The 21,694-nt window shown below is 39.2% G+C and overlaps 1 protein-coding gene across 1 annotated transcript in view; it reads left to right on the plus strand.

Annotated features, from left to right (window-relative positions):
* Nucleotides 1-5,826, plus strand: part of RASEF (RAS and EF-hand domain containing) — a 58,522-nt gene extending 52,696 nt beyond the window's left edge. The window contains exons 16-17 of the mRNA XM_074994064.1: nt 1,914-1,990; nt 3,770-5,826. Coding sequence (XP_074850165.1) covers nt 1,914-1,990; nt 3,770-3,875 — 183 coding nt within the window. The 3' untranslated portion in view covers nt 3,876-5,826. The remainder of the gene's footprint in view (nt 1-1,913; nt 1,991-3,769) is intronic.
* Nucleotides 5,827-21,694: the final 15,868 nt, after the last annotated feature.

A 21,694-nucleotide genomic window follows, 5' to 3' on the forward strand; every position in this document is an offset into this window, starting at 1 on the left:
TCCTAACAGTAGTTCTGCACTACTTTCTAGCCATGGCTGTAGCAATTTTGTCATGATTTGGTTTTGGGTGTTTCTGCAGGAAATCTGGGTTATCCTGCTTAGCTGTGGAGTTGTGCTTTAACTGGATTCCCCCACTAACAGCTTGCTGTTGGCTGGCCAGTAATGGAGCAAGACTTTTGCTTGGTTGGTAGATCTGTGACAGTGCAGAAGCAGCCATTTTCTGTGCAAATATGTGTTTGGCCAAGAGTTGTGGATGCTAATGTAGCTTGTTAAAAACAAGGTTTTGTGGAGACTAGAAATAGGATAAGCTCAATGAGGACCAATGCAAATTATTCCACGTAGGAAAGAACAATCAGTTTCACACATACAAAAGGGAAATAACTGTCTAGGAAGGAGTGCTGCAGACAGCAATCTAGGAGTCAGTGGACCACAAGTTAAATATGAGTCAACAGTGTGACACTGTTGCAAAACAACCAAACATCATTTTGGGATGCATTAACAGGAGCGTTGTAAACAAGGCACAAAAAGTAATATTTCTGCTCTTATACGCGCTGTTCAGGCCTCAACTGAAGTATTATGTCTATTCTGGGCACCACATTTCAGTAAAGATGTGGAGAAATTGGAGAATGTGCAGAGAAGAGCAACTAAAATTATTAAAGGTCTAAAAAATATGACCCATGATGAACAACTGAAAGTTTTAGCTTGGAGAAGAGAAGGGGAGATAACAGTTTCAAGTACCTAAGAAGTTGTTAAAAGGGGGAGGGAGAAAAATTCTCCTTATCGGATGGTAGGACAAGTGGCAATAGTAGCAAGAGAGGCTTAGGCTGGACATTAGGAAAACTTCCTAACTGTTAGGGTGGTTAACCACTAGAATGAATTGTCTAGGGAGGTTGTGGAATCTCCATCATTGGAGATATTTAAGAGTAGGTTAGATGTCTGTCAGGGATGATTTAAATCATGCTTGGTCCTGCCATGAGTGCAGGGTAATGGACACAGTGGGCCCCTTGAGATCCCTTCCGAGAAATCATTCTACTGCTCTACTCTGCGCTGGTTAGACCTCAGCTGGAATCTTGTGTCCAGTTCTGGGCACCCCAATTCAAGAAAGATGTGGAGAAATTAGAGAAGGTCCAGAGAAGAGCAACTAGAATGATAAAAGGTCTGGAGAACATGACTTATGAAGAAAGGCTGAAAGAATTGGGCTTGTTTAGCTTGGAAAAAAGAAGATTGAGGGGGGACATGATAGCGGTTTTCAGATATCTTAAAGGGTGTCATAAGGGGGAGGGAGAAAACTTGGCCTCTGAGGAGAGAACAAGAGGCAATGGACTTAAACCGCAGCAAGGGAAGTTTAGGTTGGACATTAGGAAAAAGTTCCTAACTGTCAGGGTGGTCAAGTACTGGATTAAGTTGCCAAGGGAGGTTGTGGAATCTCCCTCGCTGGAGATATTTAAGAACAGATTAGATAGATGTCTATCAGGGATGGTGTAGATAGTGGTCGGTCCTGCCGTCGGGGCAGGGGACTGGACTCGATGGCCTCTTGAGGCCCCTTCCGGTCCTAGTGTTCTATGATTCTAATATTCTGTGATAACTGGCTTCACCAGTTGCAGCTTTACAGCTTCTGGTCTGCAGCCTCACAGGAGAGAGTGTTCAGACTGGACCTTGTGACCAGGTTTTGTTCCTGAATCAGTTGCAGACCTTTAAAAGCTCATAGGGATAAAAAGCTATAAAACTGAAAATACATTAGTTATTTTAGTATTAAAGCTAACATCTGCCAAGTATGAAAATGATTAAAAAAAAAAATCCTGTCCAGTTAAATTTGTTAAACCTGCTCTTCAACAGTTCTTAAATTTTCCATGGCAATTATTTGGAGTCCATATTTAGATGATATAGCTGATCTTTTTGTTTTCTTCTCACAGAATTATAATGCACTCTTCTGTGAAACAAGTGCTAAAGATGGATCTAATATTGTAGAAGCAGTTCTTCATCTTGCTCGGTATGTAGCTGCATTTCTAATAGCAAATAATAGCTTTGTTGGATAATATATTTAGTTTGTAGATAAAAGTAAAATTGGATTCATGCTTAAGGATAAACCATATGTATTACATTTAATACAGGGAACTCCAAACTGGAGTCAATTATTCACCATATTTAGTTGCTGTTATTCTGTAGCTTGCTAGAAAACTTAAATCTTTTGATTTGAAAGGTAGGTATTTGGTTTTGCCATAGAACAGTATCTTTAGCAATAAAAGCTTGAATAAAAAGTTAGGTTATTCAAAAGAAGTAAAGCTAATTTCTCAGTGAGAAAATGTAAAAATACCTGTACTTCCAGCGAGAACTGGTGTAGCAGAGGTATAGCCATTCATTTATCATCAAATATCAATAGGAAGTTAATTGTTAACTTGTATGATCCATTTTCAGGAATTTAACTATGAACGCAACAGTGCACAGTGCTATTAGAGATCTCTGAGCCCATACCGCACAGTTACATTATGTTAAATCACAGGTGAAAAACACATTTAAGGCAACATTTACAACACTATCAGGAGTTACATTTGTTAAGGGATTCTCTTTGTATCTTGCATATCCCCTTTTCAGTATGTTGAGTATGATTTTAATCTGTAGTTTCACTGGTTTAGTGTAAACTGATTTCTGAAGCATCTGTTAATAGTTGCTATAGTTGAGAACAATGGCAGAGGCAGTAGACAAGTTTCAAGAGTTTGGTCTAAAATGGCAGGTTATACTCCAAGATTAATATTTCTCATTTTGCAGAAGTAATCCTCTCTGACTTAACATTTCAGAGGTAAAGTTAGACTTGCAGAACTATGTCACCTGTCTTTAGGGCCAGTTGGCTGACGGAATTTACAGAGCCTAGGGTAAAGTGGTGGGGTGCAGCTCTGGATCTTGGAAGAGGTGCGGCCTCGAGCAGAAGGGGCAGGGCTTGGGACTAGCCTCTCCCAGCCAGCCCTTGAGCACCACTAAGTACTCCAGCAGCCATTTAAAGGTCCCTGGGGCTCTGACCATTGCTGTTGCTTCTGTAGCAGTGTTGGGGTCTGAGAGCCTGGGGCCCTTTTAAATTGCTAGGCCCCAGGGCAATTACCCCACTTGTTGTTCCTGTCAGCTGGCATGATACAGGGTTTGTCTCTACTGCTGTGGTACCATACATGCCAGTAACTGATTATAGTGGAACTACTCAGTGTGAGTATTGTGTATAGAATTGGGACTTTACAAGACTCATTAATAATACATGTACAAAATTGAAAATCACAAGCAACCCAATTATAAGCATTTTTGTAACAAAGTGTCTGACAGTATGCTGCATTTTTCAGACTAGATCACTAACTGTATCATAGTTTCTCACTTTAATATATGCACAGTTAGGGCCCTGTGCCGCCACCTGCTGTGATATGAGGAATGGAACAAATAAAAGGGGGGGATGGGAAAGGCAGTAAAGACAGCATAACTCATTGTCTAGACCTTAAATCAGATTTAAAATTAGTATTTTTCACATATCAAATATACTTATTTCCTTGTGGTAATTTTTCACTTTTGCAGGGCATTTTGGAATGGCAGCAGTAAGCAAAAATTGTAGAGGATTTCACTCAAGCCCAGTCCATAAAGATAATTATCCAGTTGGACAGTTTGTGCATTTTAAGTTAGAAAGCAGTGGCGGCTGATGGGCAGTGCTTTCTTTTTTTATTGCTTTGTGTAACATATTTTGAGTGTCTGTCACCAAGCTGTGTCTTAGTAATTTTATTTCATTGCTGTTTTACAGTGAAGTGCGAAAAAGAAGTGACAATGAAGACGCCGGGTCAGTAACCAACCTGGCAGAGCCAGCTGTCAAAAAATCAACACTCATGAAGAACTGCTGCAATATATAAATAACAAAGTCTCTATCTGCCCTAAATAATTTTACTTTTGTACTTTTATGACTTTTTTAAAAAAAGAAAAATGAAGGATTTATATTTTCTCCTTAGCATGGATTTATATGTATATATTAGTTGCAAAACTTGAAAAACATTGAGGAGTCCTGTTAGTGCCTTAGAGACAAGCAGATTTATTAGAGCACAAGCTTTCATGGGTTATACCCTTATGTTTCTGCCCTAATGAATCCGCTAGTTTCTGAGGTGCTACAGGGCTCCTTGTTGTTTTTATAGATACAGACTAACACAGCTATTTTGCTGATACTGTGTGAAACATGAGAAATTCAGTTCCTAGTTTCTGCTGCTCTGCACTGGTGCACTTGCCTTGCCTCACAGGCTGTTGTTTGATCTCATTATATCATCGTGTCAGTAAAATCAAAGAATTTACATTTGGTGTCAAACTGGTCTGAGATCCGAATCAAGGCTTCTACTCTTGCCAGGAATTTGAGTGAATTTGTAAAGTATTTAGATACTGCAGATACTCTAATAATGTATTGTAAACCCAGGATATTCAGAGTCCAGAGAGAATGCCATCCTTACTTCAACTAATTTTGCCTAGGTCAGTAAATGGAGGTCCAATTAGAGCTGCATGAAATATAACAAACCCCCAACCACTGGAAACTTAACTTAGTTTCATTGGAAACTGGACAGGTTTGTTAAAAGGGCTGGTCAAATTTATAAACTTCTCAAGTGAACTAAGTCGGTTTTGAGCAAACCTCAACAAATACTTGGTTTAGTATCAAAACCATGTGAAACTTGATGGTTTTCAATGCCTACCATGTTGAGGTTTTAGCTGAACTGAAAAGGAAAGCTCAAGTCTGATCACACTTGGAATAAAGGAGATACTTGAATGAACCCTACGAAGCAAACAAGTCAAATTATACATGGTTGTAATCTCGAGAGATCACAGTATTTGTAGGATTTAGGAACGCTGGGGTGAATTAATGATACGATTCCTGCCTGTTTATAAATGACTTACTGTTGTTTTAATATAGAGGAATGTGAATTGTTCCCTTTCTCTTGTTCTTCAAATGTTTGCCATTGATACATTGAAAATTTGGACACTTCAAGTGGTGGACTTGAATAGTACAGAAGAGTCTGTACTGGCCCGTTGTCCTAATTAATCTTTAGGCCTTTCATGCTAAACAGGTGCTGTACATGCACAAGCATCCATATGACATTTTTATTAAAGGCATCAGTTCATATGACTATGAACTACTTTCCAAAAATCAACTAATATTGTCCCCAACAAAGTAAAGCCATGTGCTTACAGCTCCATGTGTAGTCAGTGGGATCTACAGATGCTCAGCCCTGTAGAAATTCAAGACAAGACTTCTATTGAGTTTTCTAAAAAAATCCCGTCATTCAGTAGATATTTTAAACTCTCTAACTCTTAACATCATTAATGTACAAATGACACAATTATAGTATATTTATTAGAATAGGAGTAAAAAAGAAAGCATCACACCTAATTGCTTAGTCTTTTGTTTCCTCATTTGGGCTGAGTCTGCAAATATTAAAGCATGTGAGTGATTTTGTCTACAGCTGCTTCCATTAAAGCCAGTCTGTGTTTATAGGTGTTGGCGGGATCAGGACCTTGGGCCCCAGTCCTTCGCCTATTGAAGTAAATGGCAGAGCCTCCACTGACTTCAGTAGCAGTACAACTCAGACCTTTAATGACTGAACATACTATTTCAGTCCTTTCTTGTGTACATAAAAAACAGGTCTCTCTGAGATGGAACAGTCTCAGGTGAAGTTACCAGTCTTACCTCAAACTCAAGAAAAAGTGGATACTAGCTGTAGCAATATTAGATATTTTCTGAGCTGCAACATTTTAAGAATACAGCTGGTGACTTCTACTGTTTAATTTATAAAATGTGGACTTTTTTTTTTTTTTGAGTTAAAGTAATTTACCACTTGGGTTTTTTGGGTTTTTTTTTGGTTTTTTTTTTTTTTTTTTTATATAAAAAAAAAAAAAAAAAAAAAGTTTTCAGGGAGAGAGCTGTGCTTTTTAGGTGTCTTTTGAAAACTACATTTTCTTAGAGATTTTATCTTCAGGCAACTAATCCGCAAACGTTTTTGCAGCAAGGCAGAGAGTGTAATGCCAGATAGAATGGGCACATCCATGATTTCCAAATTGATTCTTTATTGAACTTTTATGGACAAATCTAGAACTCCAATGTGATGGCAGTTTAATAACCGAGGGTGGTTCATTAAAGGACAGTATGTACAGTATTTTGGCACTTCTAAAACAAGAAATTAGATACCCAGTAGATGGAGCTTCTCTTCTTGGTATTATCGTAGATCTGGATGCTGTAAACAGGCATTTGTGGTATGCATTCCTTTTCCAAAAAACATGTTCAAATTCCATATGGAAAGTAATTTGTGTGCATGTGCAGTAAATGCTTTTCCAAGTTTAATATGATATGCCCTAATTCTGGAAAGAAAATAACAAATGGAGCCCTGTTCCTGAACAGAAGATAGCTGAAGTCAGTAGTGTTAGGAGTCTGACAACTGAACTTGGGTGTCTTGGGCAGTTCTTTTGGATTTTAATGAGTGTGTCTATAGATATTTTGCCACCATGTGTAAATTAAATCTATTTTTTAAACTGTGACTTATTTGTGTGAGCTATAGCTATGCAAAACAACCTTGAAATTAATTTTAAAAATTATTTAAAAAGAGTAATGATTAAAGTATTGTCAGCCAGGTTTCATCCTGGAATGTGTTTTTTATGGTCAATTTTTATAAACTCTTAGAAAAAGATGTTTGAAATAGAAATCTGACATTGCTGTGCCAAATTCTATACTCATTGTAGGCAATCAAGTGGCAGAGAATGCAGCCTCAGACGTAATTTTGCTCTTATGGTCACATTTTATAAGCCCCCCTTTGCTATTAAATTCACTAGAGCAGTTTTTTAAAGCCCTGATTAGACCCTGCTGCCCCAATGTGTCCACATACGAATTGTCGGATTTGAGCTCAAATATATACATACAAATAATATTTATACACAGTTAATTAGAAAGACATGCATTCAAGCATTGATCCTGCGATATGGTGCATAGGCAGAGACTGCTTTTATACAGAGCACCATTGACCTCATTGGCCGTGTCTATACTAGCCAAAAACTTTGAAATTGCCATGCAAATGGCCATTTTGAAGTTTACTAATGAAGTGCTGAAATACATATTCAGCACCTCATTAGCATGCGGGAAGCTGTGGCACTTTGAAATTGACGGGGCTTGCCGCTGCACAGCTCGTCCAGAAGGAGCTCCTTTTCGAAAGGACCCTGGCTACTTTGAAGTCCCCTTATTCCTATGAGCAGATAGGAATAAGGGGACTTCGAAGTAGCCGGGGTCCTTTTGAAAAGGAGCCCTGTTTGGACGAGCTGCGCGGCAGCAAGCCACGTCAATTTCGAAGTGCTGCGGCCGCCCGCATGCTAATGAGGTGCTGAATATGTATTTCAGCGCTTCATTAGTAAACTTCAAAATGGCCATTTGCATGGCCATTTTGAAATTTTTGGCTAGTGTAGACGTAGCCATTGAGGGCTATGCACAGGCATAGAAGTTTCTTTCCATGAATCGCTTTGCAGAATCAAGGCCTTATTTATAAAGCCTGTGATTGGCCTCCATCATGTCTGACAACTGGCATCGTAAGGGAGGGCATTCATGGTAAATAAAAAGTCTTGGTAAGAAGTTGTTAATTTTAGAAGTAAAAATACTTGCCTTTTTAAAATCAAAGTTAGTGTTTATATCAGGTCCTTCTATGTTTTTTGCTTTGGAAAGTTGTCCGTGGCAGCATGTGGAAGATTTATGTATGTCTAGTATGTCTGCAAGATTGTGTTTATGTTCCTCTGTGATTTTGTTCAGTACTTAAAGATGTTCATTTGTTGCACAAAGTTGTTTTGTTAGTTAGCGGCTATGTTATCCTTTAACCTATATTTATTTTTAAAGGAACGTCTTCACGTTTTTCTCCAAGAATCTGTAAATAAGATTATTTTTATGCACTTGACACAGAAGTATTATTTTTGTCCTTTGTTGTCTTTGCCTTTTTGAATGGTCACATGTTGAAAATATTTTGAGTCAGTAATTTTTGTGGGGTAGTCTTAAACATCCAGGTTATCAAATGATATTTTTCTAGGTCGTCTTATCTATTTATCACTGCTTAGTTGCTTGCTTATTAAAATTTGCTGTATTATTTCTCTTGTGTGCTTATGGTCTAATTGCTTGATAAAATATTTAAAGCATACATTTTCTCATTCACTGAACAATTCCCTCTTATATCACAATATACTATGATCATAGAGTACTTCACCCACATACAAAAAGTTCCCAAAGCATGTTACCAACCTAATGTGGTAATTCTGCAAGGAGCATCATGTGGGCAGATCCTGCACCCATGCGAAGAACTCCACCAGTGAGGTCATGTGCCATTGTTAAAGGTCTCTGCACATGGAACTCCTCATAAAGATCTTTCTGAGAGGCTGGGGCTCTGTATCTTGTATTCTGAAATGCCACTGCCCTGGGGTTAAATGTGGTTCGTGTGTATCCTTTGTAGCACTAGTAGACATTATAGTGCAAGAAGTGAAGAATGTCAACTCTAACAGAAATCAGAGCCAAGCTATTTATCCACACTGGAATTTGGTGAGGACCAAGGTTAATATCCTCTGTTCTTACAAAAACAGTGGTATTTGATCATCACTGGCGATTCAGACTTCATTCTACATTTCTCTTGCAATTTCAATATCCCAAGGTGTTGATTGTTTAGCAGAGGAAACAATACCTATCAACATCACTTCCTGCAGCACTGGATATTTGAATAACTATCTCATCCAAGGACAAGCTATATCCCATCCAAGGACAAGCCTAATGCTGCTTAGCTTAGCTCTAACAACATCATAGCCTGGAGAGGTTGGTTTGCGTCGCTATTACCCACCACTTCGTTTAAAAAAAAAAAGTTGTATTTCAGGTTCAAGTTATGCTGAAGTAGGTAAAAAGAAGTGCTTTGTCACCTGCCTTTTCAACCCTTAGATAGAGATAATTAACTTCCAATTAGCCTTAGAGAGAGAGAATAACTTCCACTTACCTGCATAGACCTGCAGTTAGTAGTTTCATGATTGACTGACAAACATTTGCATAAACCTAAGATGTGCATACCTCTAATTAAATCTAAGGTTAAGTATTTAAAATAGAGATTTATTTTCATACTTGCATACCGAACAGATTTAGTGAACGTTGGTTTTATGTGCTAAGTTTAATTTCAGGCTGTATGTTAAACAAGTGTTTTAATAAAATAAACAGATCCTATAGGGTGAAACAATTGTTTTGAAATCGATCCATTCTGTTTACATGTGACAAGAACAGTGGCATTTGTGCTAGTTTATTCTCAAAACTGCTCATCATTGCACCCACTGTGTAACACTCTGCATTGGCTCAAAAAGAACCATGGGTTGTCTTTCATGTTCTTGTACAATAAAGTGTGCTATAATGGCAATTCTGTGTGGTTTATTTTTTCCAGATTGCCAGTAAAATGTAAATACTGTGTGTTGAAATGCGAATAACTTTATTTCCCCAAAGCTAACTGAATGGCAGACTCCAGACAGCAGTTCAGTAACAGCTAGTATCCAACAACAGCTGTGTGAATTTTGTTCAGATTAATACATTATTCATGTAAAAATGCAATTTGACTCAAAACTTCTGAAATTCCAGTTCTGCAGCAAATATTTAAATTTTGTCACAGAATACTGTTTTTAAACATAAATTTAGGCCTCTCCCACAGAATGGGAATTCCAGTTTTTGTCCTGTTCTAGCCTCCTTATTGGCTTCCTGCTCTAAGACAAAGGGGAAAAAAATGGCTATGGTCTGAAGAAGTGGGTCTGTCCCACGAAAGCCCACCACCTAATAAATTATTTTGTTAGTTGTTAAAGTGCTACTGCACTGCCTTTTTGTTTTGATATATAGACTAACATGGCTATCTGTTACTATACATCCGCACATTGACTCTACCACATGCCTTAGCTAACTTGACCTCAGTATTTGCAGTAATGTAGGTAGTGTACATCATAACCCCAGGCTAATAATTATTTATAGCTGCATAATGCACATTTTCAGAGCAAATAGTGCTGGCATACCACCTGGACTAGCTGACACTCTAAAGCCTTGATCCTGTAGATGTGTTAGTAGCAATACACCTTTGTTTTCATCCTGCTGAGAGCAAGACAGTGCACACATCTCAAGTAAAGTTACTCACATACTTAAATGTTTGCAAGACTGGTGGGCAGGGGTGTTCCCACATTAAAAGAACTGTAAGGTTGAGGCAATGCCAGAGGGAGGTGATAGGAAATAATGTAAGAAGAGAAGTGTGATTTTGAGACCAGATGCTACTCAAAGAACTTTAAGGTGAATTTGACAGCTTTTTAATGTTCATTATTATAGCAGCCTGGAACAGTAACACACACAGGCCTTGTCTACACATGCCCCTCATGTCAATAACATGGATTGGAGCTGGTTAATAAGGCACCAGTATGAATATTCAGCACCTCAATAGCATAATGGCAGCCAGTCAAGCTTTGAAAGTGCAGCTTTTGAAACACAAACTGGTCATGTAGATGCAGGCACCAGACTTTGAAATTCCCTTATTCCCAGTTCATTTTGGGAATAAGTGTATTGCGAAGCACGCTTGTCTACATGGCTAGCAATGTGTGACTGGCTGCCATTGTGCTAATGAGGCACTGAATATTCATATCAGTGCTTCTTTAGCCCAGTTCTGATCTGTCATTTACGTGCCTCTTCCAAAAGGGAGAGACGTGCAGACCTGGCCACTGAGTACTCACCAGCTAAGTGTGGAATATTCTGAAAAGTATGCTCCTTAAAGCAAATTAAGCAAACTTATGGCAGCCTGCTACAAATATGCAGGTTTTTAAACTTGTACCCTTTCAATTGGTGAACTACCATCAGCTTGCTTTGAAAAATGCGTGTATGTCTGAGAGCAGGCACAGCTATGCTGAGCCCTATGTACACCTATTCCTTGTAGGCTGGCACTACAAACTGACTCCAGCTTTGCTCTGCTATTCCCTGAACCAGTAGGGATAGGTTACAAAATGGAGTAGCTGACTGGCAATATGCAGTAGGCTTGTTGCTTAGCCTTAGAGACAAATTCTGCCCCAGGATACAATGTACAATGCAATGGCCTTGGGAATTTAAGCAACAAATGCTTAAATTGGTTCTTTCATGCTGCCAGTCTGCCATGTTCTCATGCATATAGGCACTGAGAACAATATGCTTAGGGTAATAACAAGAAGCACTTGGAGGATAGGGAGCAGAGATAGAGCAATAGCTGTTTAATTAAGGAATAAATGAATCTTTTTTATTCACTACTTCCAAAATGAAGGTGAAAAGTTAAAACACTGTGTTCAATATTTCTTTTTGTATCCTTTGCTTTCAGATAACAGTCTTGCCCGGTCCTATAACCCATTCTGCCTGTGGTTTTGAAACTAAGAACTATATAGAGAACACTTGTTTTGCCCCCTCCCCCCCGCACACCATCCTTTATACCATGAGGCTAAGACTACACTATGGTTTCTATTTTGGGCTACATTTGTATCCAAAACTATTGGAAAGCTCTGGCTGAGCACATAATGGCTACCACATATGCCCACAGAGGAGTTGTAGGATTTTACTGTGAAGTGTTTTGGCCTATCTTGTCTAGAAAAAGATTCCACATAAAAAAACAAAACAAAGCAAAACAAAAATAACCTTTATAGGCTAGTCCATAATTACTTTGGAATGTGACTCAGCATTTGAGTACAGCAATGATGTGAGATGATCCTCTTCATCGCTTGGCTTGACTGATTTAAGTTTCAGGGTAGTCCTAAGGAATAAATAGGGTCTTCCTAAAGGCTTCATGGATTATTTGTTCTCTACACTTCTTCCAGCATAAATGTGCTGCTTAAAGAGGACCAAGAATGACTTGAACAGTGAAGTGCTTTGATGGGCAGGAAATCTATCCTCCTTGAAACAGGCATGCACATGGATCACTAGGGGAGGGGGAGTGTTATAAACCGGTGAAAGAGAGTTTTTTTCTGCCTTTTAAAACTTATGCAAGGCTTTCCTTAAGACATTTACAAGTGACTACTGGTGTGGCCTACTGGGGCTCCTGTAATGTCTATACCAGCTTCCTAGCGAGCTTGCTTCCAAAACTTTGAAGTGGTTCAGTGGGGAGTATGGCATTTTCAGTGTATGTCATAACCAGGTGGTGTTTAGTGTAAAATATTTTTGGAAATTAGCTTTGCTGAGTATTTTGCTGGTGAAAAGACTAAATAAAAGAGTGTAGTTTGGAGCAGTTAGGGTGACCATCTGTCCTGCTTTAGCTGGGACTGTCCCTTTTTTTAACTCCCTGGAGAGCATCCTGACTTTTTAAAAAAAAACAAACCCACAGGCTAATTGTTCCCTATGCTGCAGAGCAGGGACTTGAATTTTAAAGAAACAGCTCCTTAAAGGAGCAGGGGTTGTCGTGTTAAAAAATTGGCTGGTAGAGGCGGGTGGGCTCCTTAAATAGATTGTTTAAAGATGCTGTTGCCAGCAGCCTGCTGGGCAACGTGGGGGATAGAGGAGGGACAAGGTTGTCAGAAGTCAGAGTCAGAATGGTGCACTCTTTGTTCACATTGCCTGAGCAGGATGGAGGAGGTTGTGTCTGAGATACTCCACCCACCACCAACATACTGTTGGCAGGTAATAGGCTTGGCCCTCTTGTGGGGAACGGGGGCAGCCATTTGGGGGAAAGTGAGGACAACTCCTGGGGGGTTGCACTTAGTGTAGTAGTCCACAGGCAGCAGCAAAGAGGCAAGTCTCTGGATTAAAGGGCAGCTTGACCCAGGATTGGGGTTAGATGAAGGAATCCTGGGTTTGGAGGACTCCCATGAAGGGTTGGGGGGGCAGGGCTCAGGAGGGAGCAGAAAGGAAGGAGGGGACAAGAAAGGTGAATCATGGAGGTGAGCAGATAGGGCTGGATTAACTGTTCTGGAGGCCAGGGCTATTAGATTTTTGTGGCCCCCCCCAAAGGATCTGGGTGTGGGTGTGTGTGTGTGTGCGCACGTGCATGTGCAAAAAATCATGGCTTCAGCATATGGGAGGGGGTGCTCCAGACTGAGCCAGAAGGCTGAGGTGTGAGATGGGGGTTAGGGTGCTCCAGCTAGGAGTGCATGCTCTGAGGTAGCATCTGGGACAAAGGGTTTGGGGTGCAGCAGGTGGGGGCTCCAGGCTGGGGTCCAGGGGGTTGGCACGTGGGAGGGGGCTCAACCTGGGATCACTCAGTGGTTAGCGCATTGGCCTTATAATCTCAGGGTTGTGTGTTCAGTTCGTGAGGGGAGGCTTTCCAAGGGCCTGGGGAAGGTTAATTGTTTTTCAGAAACTGTCAGGGATGGTGGTGGGCCCTGCTGTGAGCACAGGGGACTGGACTTGATGACCTTTGAAGGTCCTTTCCAGCTCTACAAGGGGACCGTAGAAGCTCTCCCATCAGAGAACACTGGCAACTTGGTATTTTGCTTAAATCATCATGCAGAGTAGTGAAATTAAGACTGAAGAATTAGTGGTAATTTAAAGGTGGGGGGGAACCCGCTAATCCGCAACAGAACATTTATAAACACCTTTTAAAAAACTACAGAGTTACTACCTGTCTACATCAGTGACACTTGGGCTATTGTAGCCAGGGTTTTGCAAATTCCTAATATAGATGCACCACACTAGTATAAAGCAGAGGTCACACTGTTGTTTCCTATGGAATTAACCAGACTAAATTACAGTCTAAGCTAGATTTGACATGGCAGTGTGTCTGCGTTAGGATTTTGCATCAGAGTATGTACCTTAATGTTGTAATTTTTTAAACCTTGTCCCACTAGGTAAAGGTTAAAATAAGGAAATAAATGTAACCTAATAACACTCCCCACTTCCACCCTAAACAGTTGAAAATATGGAAATGCAAAGGTAAGATCACTGAAACAGTGTTTCTATTGCAAAATATAGACTTTGGGAATTTTATTTTTGTGTAAATATTTTTAATGAAACTCTGTGGCTGGATCACGGTTTTTCATGAAAAATTCTGCATATAAAAATTTCAGATCAGGGCTCAACCATTATTTCCTCTTCTCTGTATGTTATGGTAATTAACTATATTTTCATTTATATCAATTTATACTGTCATTTTTTTGCCCTTTGTAAAATTCGATAAATGACAAATTTTGAGATTTTATTTTTTCATTACTTGAGTTGCATAAATTTGTACATATCTAACCACCACCATGATTTTTTATTATTATTATTATTATTATTTATTACAATCAAATCAAACATGTCAGATGAAGGAGTTGTTCAGCCTTTTGTAGCAATCAATTCCGAATGCAGTCCTATCATTACAAGTCAGTCTGCAAATTAAATCTAACCTCACAGCCTTTGTAATGGAAATAACTCTGCCAAGAGAATCATAGTTAGACATCTCTGAAGAGCATCTGTTTTGTTTTGTTTTTTTTAAATCTATAGACTATATAGTAGCTTAGCCGGAACAGAGTCATTATAGTCACACAATAAAAAGTAATGATAATTTCTGTTTGCATATTGAAGCATTCATCCTTTGTTTATTCAAACCAATCATTTAGGAAACTTCCTTCAAATTTCAGGCTTAAGCATTTTTGCAGCAGACTAACAATACACAATTCGTCATTGGAATCTGGGAGAAACATGGTTAAAAGCAAACACAGTGTACAATCACTTGTCCTCTGTAGCCACTAGAGGACAGCAACATCCTACATAAGTCTTTTTGCTAAATGTTAAGTACCTCAAGTTAGATTATACATCCATATCTCATAGAGCCAGAAGGGACCACAAGAGGTCATCAAATCCAGTCCCCTGTCCTCTCAGTGGAATCAAGCACCCTCCCTGAGAGATTTTATTAAATTTATTTGCCCTAGACTCCTAAATGGCCTCCTTAAGGATTGAACTCACAATCCTGGGTTTACAGCACCAATGCTCTAACCACTGAGCAATCCATGAAGGAAAAAATAATTGTTTAAAATATATGCAATCAAAAAAAGTAGGTTATTATAGTGGCACATTTATGCTGTTACAGTTCTGTCAGTGGTTCCATTATGAACCCCCTTTTTGAGGGGTTCATCACTCAGCTGTGAAAAGTTGCTCTAGACAAAATGTGACATAGAGGATCTCAATCCTGAAGCAGGTTCCTTTGGCCATATTTTATTTTATTTTATTTCAGTTGGTTTGGCTTCTTTTAAGTTACAATATGAAAGGTTGTGGATATTTTTGTAGTTGAAGATGCTTAGCTGTTGTCCTAAAATGCAACAATGTCTGTCTGGGTTATTTTATTTTTTTAAACAGGTCAGTTGTCCATAATGAGAAGCAGTTTTATGTGGTATTTGGAAGCGAGGTTAGAGAAATGGACTCTGAAGTTTTCTTTGACTGAATTACACTATATAAAAGCATTGTATATCCCTGAGATTGGACACCAGAATTTTATATTTTGGAGTGCCTTCTGTGTCAGACAGATTTCTCCTTTAAAGTGCCCTTTTATATGCAGGTAGTGAAATGCTGAATTTGTTAAAGTTGGCGAGTAAATCATTAAAGTCTGGAAGGAAAAAAAATCCTTAGACAACAGTGGGTCTTGTCTAAATTAGAGTTTTTGGTTGAATTGTTATGTCTTCGATGATTAATTTAAGCTAATTAACAGTTGTATATGCTAGCCTGATCACTCCCCAGATGTTTGTTGGAAGTTTTGCCTGGTTTCATCACTCCTGCAAGCGTTTGTTCTTTATCCCAATAATCAGCCTAGAGTAACTGGGGGTGGGGGAGGGAGACATTTGTAGATGAGAACAAGTGTTTTCCATAGGAGCTTTTACAAACAGGTTAAGTGTCTCTAGTTAATTGGCACATGGCAATCCATAAACTCTGTGGAAAATATCTAATATAAAAATAGCAATGGACTTGTTAACTTGGCTCTTACTCAGGTTTTGCCCCAAGCCATCTCCAGTTCACATGCAGTCACATCATGCCTGATTGTGGTGGTGTTTTACCCCAGGTTAACTAACCCATTTTGATAAATAGGAAAAGCCTGAGTAAGGCTTTCACTTAATATCTTCCCACCCAGCCCAAACACAAAGACACTGATTGTGTATATAGGCTAAGCCACTTGAGTACTGGTAGTTCTCTAGTGCCTTCATGGTGTGCAGCAAGGACAAGTTTTGCCATAATTGACGGGGAAAGAATCACACAGCAGCTCACATTTACTGCCCTAGAACCCTGGTGACATGGAGAGTGAGTGTGGGCTCAGACCCAACTTTGTCAATGTTTTTTGTAGACATTACTGTGCTTAGTGTTGTGAAGTCCAGGTGACTTGGATGACTAAATCCCATTTTCTGAAGTAACTTTAGCTCCTAAAGGTGGGATCAATGACAGTGTTCAAGACCCATTTTTAGGCATCACTGTGATCCACAAAACTGCTTGGCTGCCACCTGTGGGTCCCTAACCTCACTTGAGGCCTCTGTTGCGTCCTCTGAGCACATGAGCTACATCATCCTGATAGGCATTTGGACACTGTTCCTCCACCCCAATCCCCAGAACCACTCATAAACTGGGAAAGAGAACGTGGAGGTGGCTAATATGGTAGATATTCTGAGGGTTTTGGACTGGACCTCTTGCATGAGCTTTCCCCAATATAATGGGGAGAGTAAGTGTGTGTGTGGCCTTGGGGGGAGCTGCTTTGTAACATTTAGCCTGGCAATCATTTAACTCAAGCTATAACACAATCAAACTCCAGTCTAGGCAAACCCACATACTGTAACTAACAGATTGACAATCCATGTTTTAATATATGTACCAGTGACATATTGTTCTAGACTATACAATGCATACTAATAGCTTGACATGAAAAACAGCTGTTAATTGCTTTGATTAAAATGCAGGTGCTGGAAACTCCAGTTTGTTTCCCGGTGAAGCTGCATAGAAAATACTTGATTATATAATGCCCAGTACTTATTTATTTCCCAGATTGCTTTCAAGGCTACTGGCTAGTTCACTCACCTTCAGGTAACAGTGTTTTGATGGTAGAATCACTCAGGAAGTTATTTCCCCTGTGTTTGACTGTATAAAAAATCACCATTTTCTACAAGCATTCAGGCACAGCTACACAACAGTTAACTATCTTGAACTGTTGAGTTGCTTTTGGTTGTGCCAGACATCAGAATTGGTTATAATCATGGCAAATGCAATGTAGGTATTAAGAGCTCTTTGCTGGCAAATGGCTTTCTGAAGCCTCCTAAGCAACTTGTTTTGGTGGGGTGGGGGAATATACAGAGGAAGAAGCCATGTTCCTATGATTGTTTTTGTGTTGCTTCAGTAACTCCAGAGCATTTATCCATGTAATAGCGTGGTCTTCTGCTTCACTGCTCATATAGTCCTCATGCTTCAGTAACTTTGGTAAGATTCAGATAAAATTCAGCTTAGTATAGGTGATGTACTTAAATGCATATTTATAGCAAACAAGGAAAGCAAATATTTTTAAAACCTAAGTTTGACTTAAAAGGCTAATTAGGCTTTAACATAGATTAAATTATGATTGTGAACAACTTGTTCATCATACATGTAAGTACTGTAATTTATAGTGCTGTATTTGAAATGTGAATTATTGGCAAATTTGGTGTCTCCTACTCTGCATAAAAAGATCCTAAGTAGTATACAGTTTCAGACCCTGATCCTGCAAACAAAACCAGCCTGGCAGATCTGTGTCACCACAACTGAGCTTCATCATGGGAAGAACAAGAGGGCAGGGATTAAAGAAAGCTTGGTTAGCAAGAGTTCAAAGAATCCTACAGAAATTCTCTCTACAGTCATCTGTGTTCTGCTAGCTGCGTGAATGCCTCAAAAACTGTTGTATAAATAGTAAGCCATTTGGGCTACCAGAATAGTGATCTCAGTATGTACCTTATGGAGTGGTTTAGTTAATAGACCATCTGATGCAAGCTTTCTCTCATTTATTACTTTGACCTTCAGATGCTGGGAGGTTAAAAAGAGACAATGTAGTCCTTGTAGGCCATTTCAGACATCACAAGTCTTGACTTCTGAACAGTATAGTCTTGTGGTTACAGTAAAGAGCTAAGCACCTACTTTTGGTACTCTTCTCTGAAAGGCGCCATGGTTAAGTGTATAAGATTTATGTCTACTGAATTAGTGACCTGTGTTTTATTCGTGCTGTGATACCACCGACACTGTGAAGTGTACAGAATTGTCAACAGGTGATGAAGAAAGACAAGTTTCCAGTCTCCACTCCAGCATACTTTCCACTAGGTCAGAAGGTAATTTGGAGGAAAGTTGTCTGGCTAATTGAGACTGTGCAGTGAGGTTTGGGAACTTGATCCAGCCTTAGAGTGTATTGAGATGATTAAGGGATCAGTCTTGAACTTGTGTAAATGATGATTTTCAGAAACTGAGTCAAAACATATGCTACTGACCTCTAGACTATTTGGCAGCTAGGTTCCAATTCATGTAGCTGGAATAATTTGTTAAAATATATTATGACTTTTTTAGGGGGGGAAAAAGTGGTAAAACTATTTTCCCGATCACTCTAGGAGAAGGCTTAACAGTATGTGCTGATCCATTTGAAATGATACAAGCAGAGATCAAGCATGAAACTTTCCATCTTAATGAAATTTGGCCAAGTTATAAGCAGCAGAGAGCAGGATTATAATGGGACGTATTAGGTAATCTTGCTTATCAATGAAGCACATACTGAGGTAACCATAGTAATGTTCTGTGTGGATATGTTGTTGGGCTTGTGTGTGTACTAATAACTTTTTATTAAAATTCATACCTTGTAAAGGTTTAAAAATCAGTAATATGTAATCATTTGTTTACAATCCTAGCATATTCAATAGAAGCCACGTAAATGTAATTCTGAGGAAGGCATTTGAGAGTGTTGCATGAGATTGCATACGGTACTCAGATAATTCAAATTGATCTTGGATACAGGGACTGTTAATGGGAGTGATGGCTGATCATTGTGATTCTTTTACTAATCAAAGCATTCCGTTGTGAGAGGTGTCTAGTCAATGCTACAGTGACTGGTGTAAAGTCCCAGGACATCATTAATCATCTGGTGGAACATACTAAAAAGGAGGATTTGTGTACGTGGGGGAGGAATGATGCTATACAGATCTGCGGAGGTGATAAGTACGGATGGGGGGTGGGGAAGACTGAGCGTCCACAATGCAACATAGTCTAACGTACAGAAAAATGAGTATTTAATTGGAGGGATATACAGAGTAGTAAGCATTAATAGTGGTGGGAGGCAAATTAAGCATCACCTGACAAGTTAGGACTGTGTACATAGATGTATCATCAGAGTGTGGAGCAAGAAGGAAAGTGTCCTGCTCTGTAGTCCTCCATACTGACTTATGTGAGGAAAAATTCAAGCTACAGTACTAAATGTGTAACTTATCTGGACATTAAAGAAAAGTGGGTGGAGGTACCCTAGGTTGAATAGCATAAGAACATCAAAGAGAAGAATTACTTATGTTTGAAAGTGGCATAAGTAAGAATACTGGGATAGAATAAAAGGAAATTCAACATGAATTTTAGGAAAAGATCTCACTGACAGGAATTTATTTGATCATGGAATAATCTCACGGTAAAAAATGTAGATGGCCAGTCTTAACACAGTGAAACCTAGACTGGATAGAGTATTAGTAAACATACAGTAGGCATATCTCTACATAAAAATGTGACGCGCTTTTGGTGGACCCACCATCAAATCTTTTTTGGTTATCAACTTTCAAAAACATAGTCCAGGTTGTTCGTGGAACATGCTGGACTGTGAAGAGCCTCCCACTTCTCTTTTGACTAAGAGACCTTAAATTGCAGAGCCAATGGGATAGAATGCTTTTGTGTCTGAACTGGCTCTTATTTAAGTCAATAGTAGGAGAGGAGGTTGAAAACTTGAAGTGTCTTTAGGTTGTCACTTAAGGTCTAGAGATCTGTTTACTTTGGCACATCTCTGGAGCAGCTGTAAAAACTATTATGTATTGCAGCTGAGAGAATCCTTTATTTTTGCTGATTTTCTGAGGTTTGGCAGCTGAGCTCAGAGGATTTAACACTCTGTCTTAATTGTTCTTTCTGAACACCAAGGTATGAGATCTCTGACTAGGGGGATCGTTAACTCCTATGAATGTCATTTTCAACATTCAGCAATTCTGAGTTTGTCTTAAATGACCAAAAAAAAAAAAAAAAAAAACCTAAAAAAATCATTGACTTCTTGAGGAAAAGGATTTACTTCATTCTCTTCTAGCAACAGTAAATGACTTTACAAACATCGGGTGCAGAGTACTTGCAGAGGCAGCTCATTGCAGCAGAAACTTCATGCTCATAGAGAAATTACTTCAAACCTGAAAGAGGAGAATCAAAGGAAAAGTTGCTATTTTGTCTGTTTTTGGTGAGTTATTTTTGACATATCAAGTCTAGATTAACTGCAGCTGTACACACACCTTTATAATTAAATATGATAACCAGATCTCAATATGGTAAAACAAGAAGTGTTCTTGCACAAATGCACATATTAAACGTTCTGGTTCTGGGGATCAACTTACCTCCCAAACAAGATTCCATTTGCAATTGTGCAACATTCCCCTTCCAACTGCAGTAATTAACTGTGCACTGACAATCTGTTCCTCCTTACTCCCAATTGCTTCTCTAGATTCCATGGTTTTTTTCCTTGTCATGAATTTAGACTCTTGTTGTTAAAGTAGCTGATGATCTCCCAGTTGGTTAATAGCCCACAATTTGAGAAACACTGGTCTTTATATTGTGAGTGAGCCACATATGTGACCCTCCATCTCAGTGGGCTGCAAAATTGTTATAAGCAAGACAGTTTCCCAAGCTAGGATAGTTTCACTAACTGTGCTTGCCTGCATAGAATTTGCCAGGTGTGCCAATTGAGTCATAGCAGAACTTCAATTGATACAAAGGGAGTGCATGGCTCTTGCAATATTGTGTGCAGTTGGCACACACCTCACTTCATGTGCTTCTGCTTTAAGAGCCTGTCATTTTTGTAATAGCAATGAAAAGCAGGGGGGTATCCTAGGTGGACAAAACCAGCAGAATCTCGCAACCCTGTGCATGGGCACTGGTAAACAAAGTGTCATGGGCCACAAAAAGAACCCTAATGGGCCATATGCAGCCCTTAGTCTGAAGGTTTCTCACCATTGTTACGATGTGTGCGAAGAGAGGGAGCACAATCAGGGAATTGTAGAACTGGAAGGAACATCAAGATCATTAAGTCCAGTCCTTGCACTCATTGCAGAACCAAGTACCATGTAGACCACCATGACAGGTGTTTCGAATTTTTTTTTTGTTTGTTTTTTTAAATCTCCTGTGCTGGAGATTCCCCAACCTCGCCAGGCAATTTATTCCAGTGCTTAATCACTCTGACATGACTTTTTTTTCTAATACAACATAAATCCCTTACTGCAATTGCTGCTTGTCTTATCAAAGATAGGGAGAATATTTTTTTAATTCCTCCTCCTCCTTGTAACAACCTTTTAAGTACTTGAAAGCTATTAGTATGTGTCTGTCTTCTTTTTCCACACTAAACAAACCTATTTTATTTCAATCTTCCCTCATAGCTCCCGTTTCTACAACTTTAATAATTTTTTGTTGCTCTTCTCTGGACTTTCCTGAAATGTAGTGCTCAGAATTGGACACGCTACTCCAGCTGAAGCCTAATCAGTG

The sequence above is a fragment of the Carettochelys insculpta genome, chromosome 5 (assembly GCF_033958435.1).
Source record: "Carettochelys insculpta isolate YL-2023 chromosome 5, ASM3395843v1, whole genome shotgun sequence".
Classification (NCBI taxonomy): Eukaryota; Metazoa; Chordata; order Testudines; family Carettochelyidae; genus Carettochelys; species Carettochelys insculpta.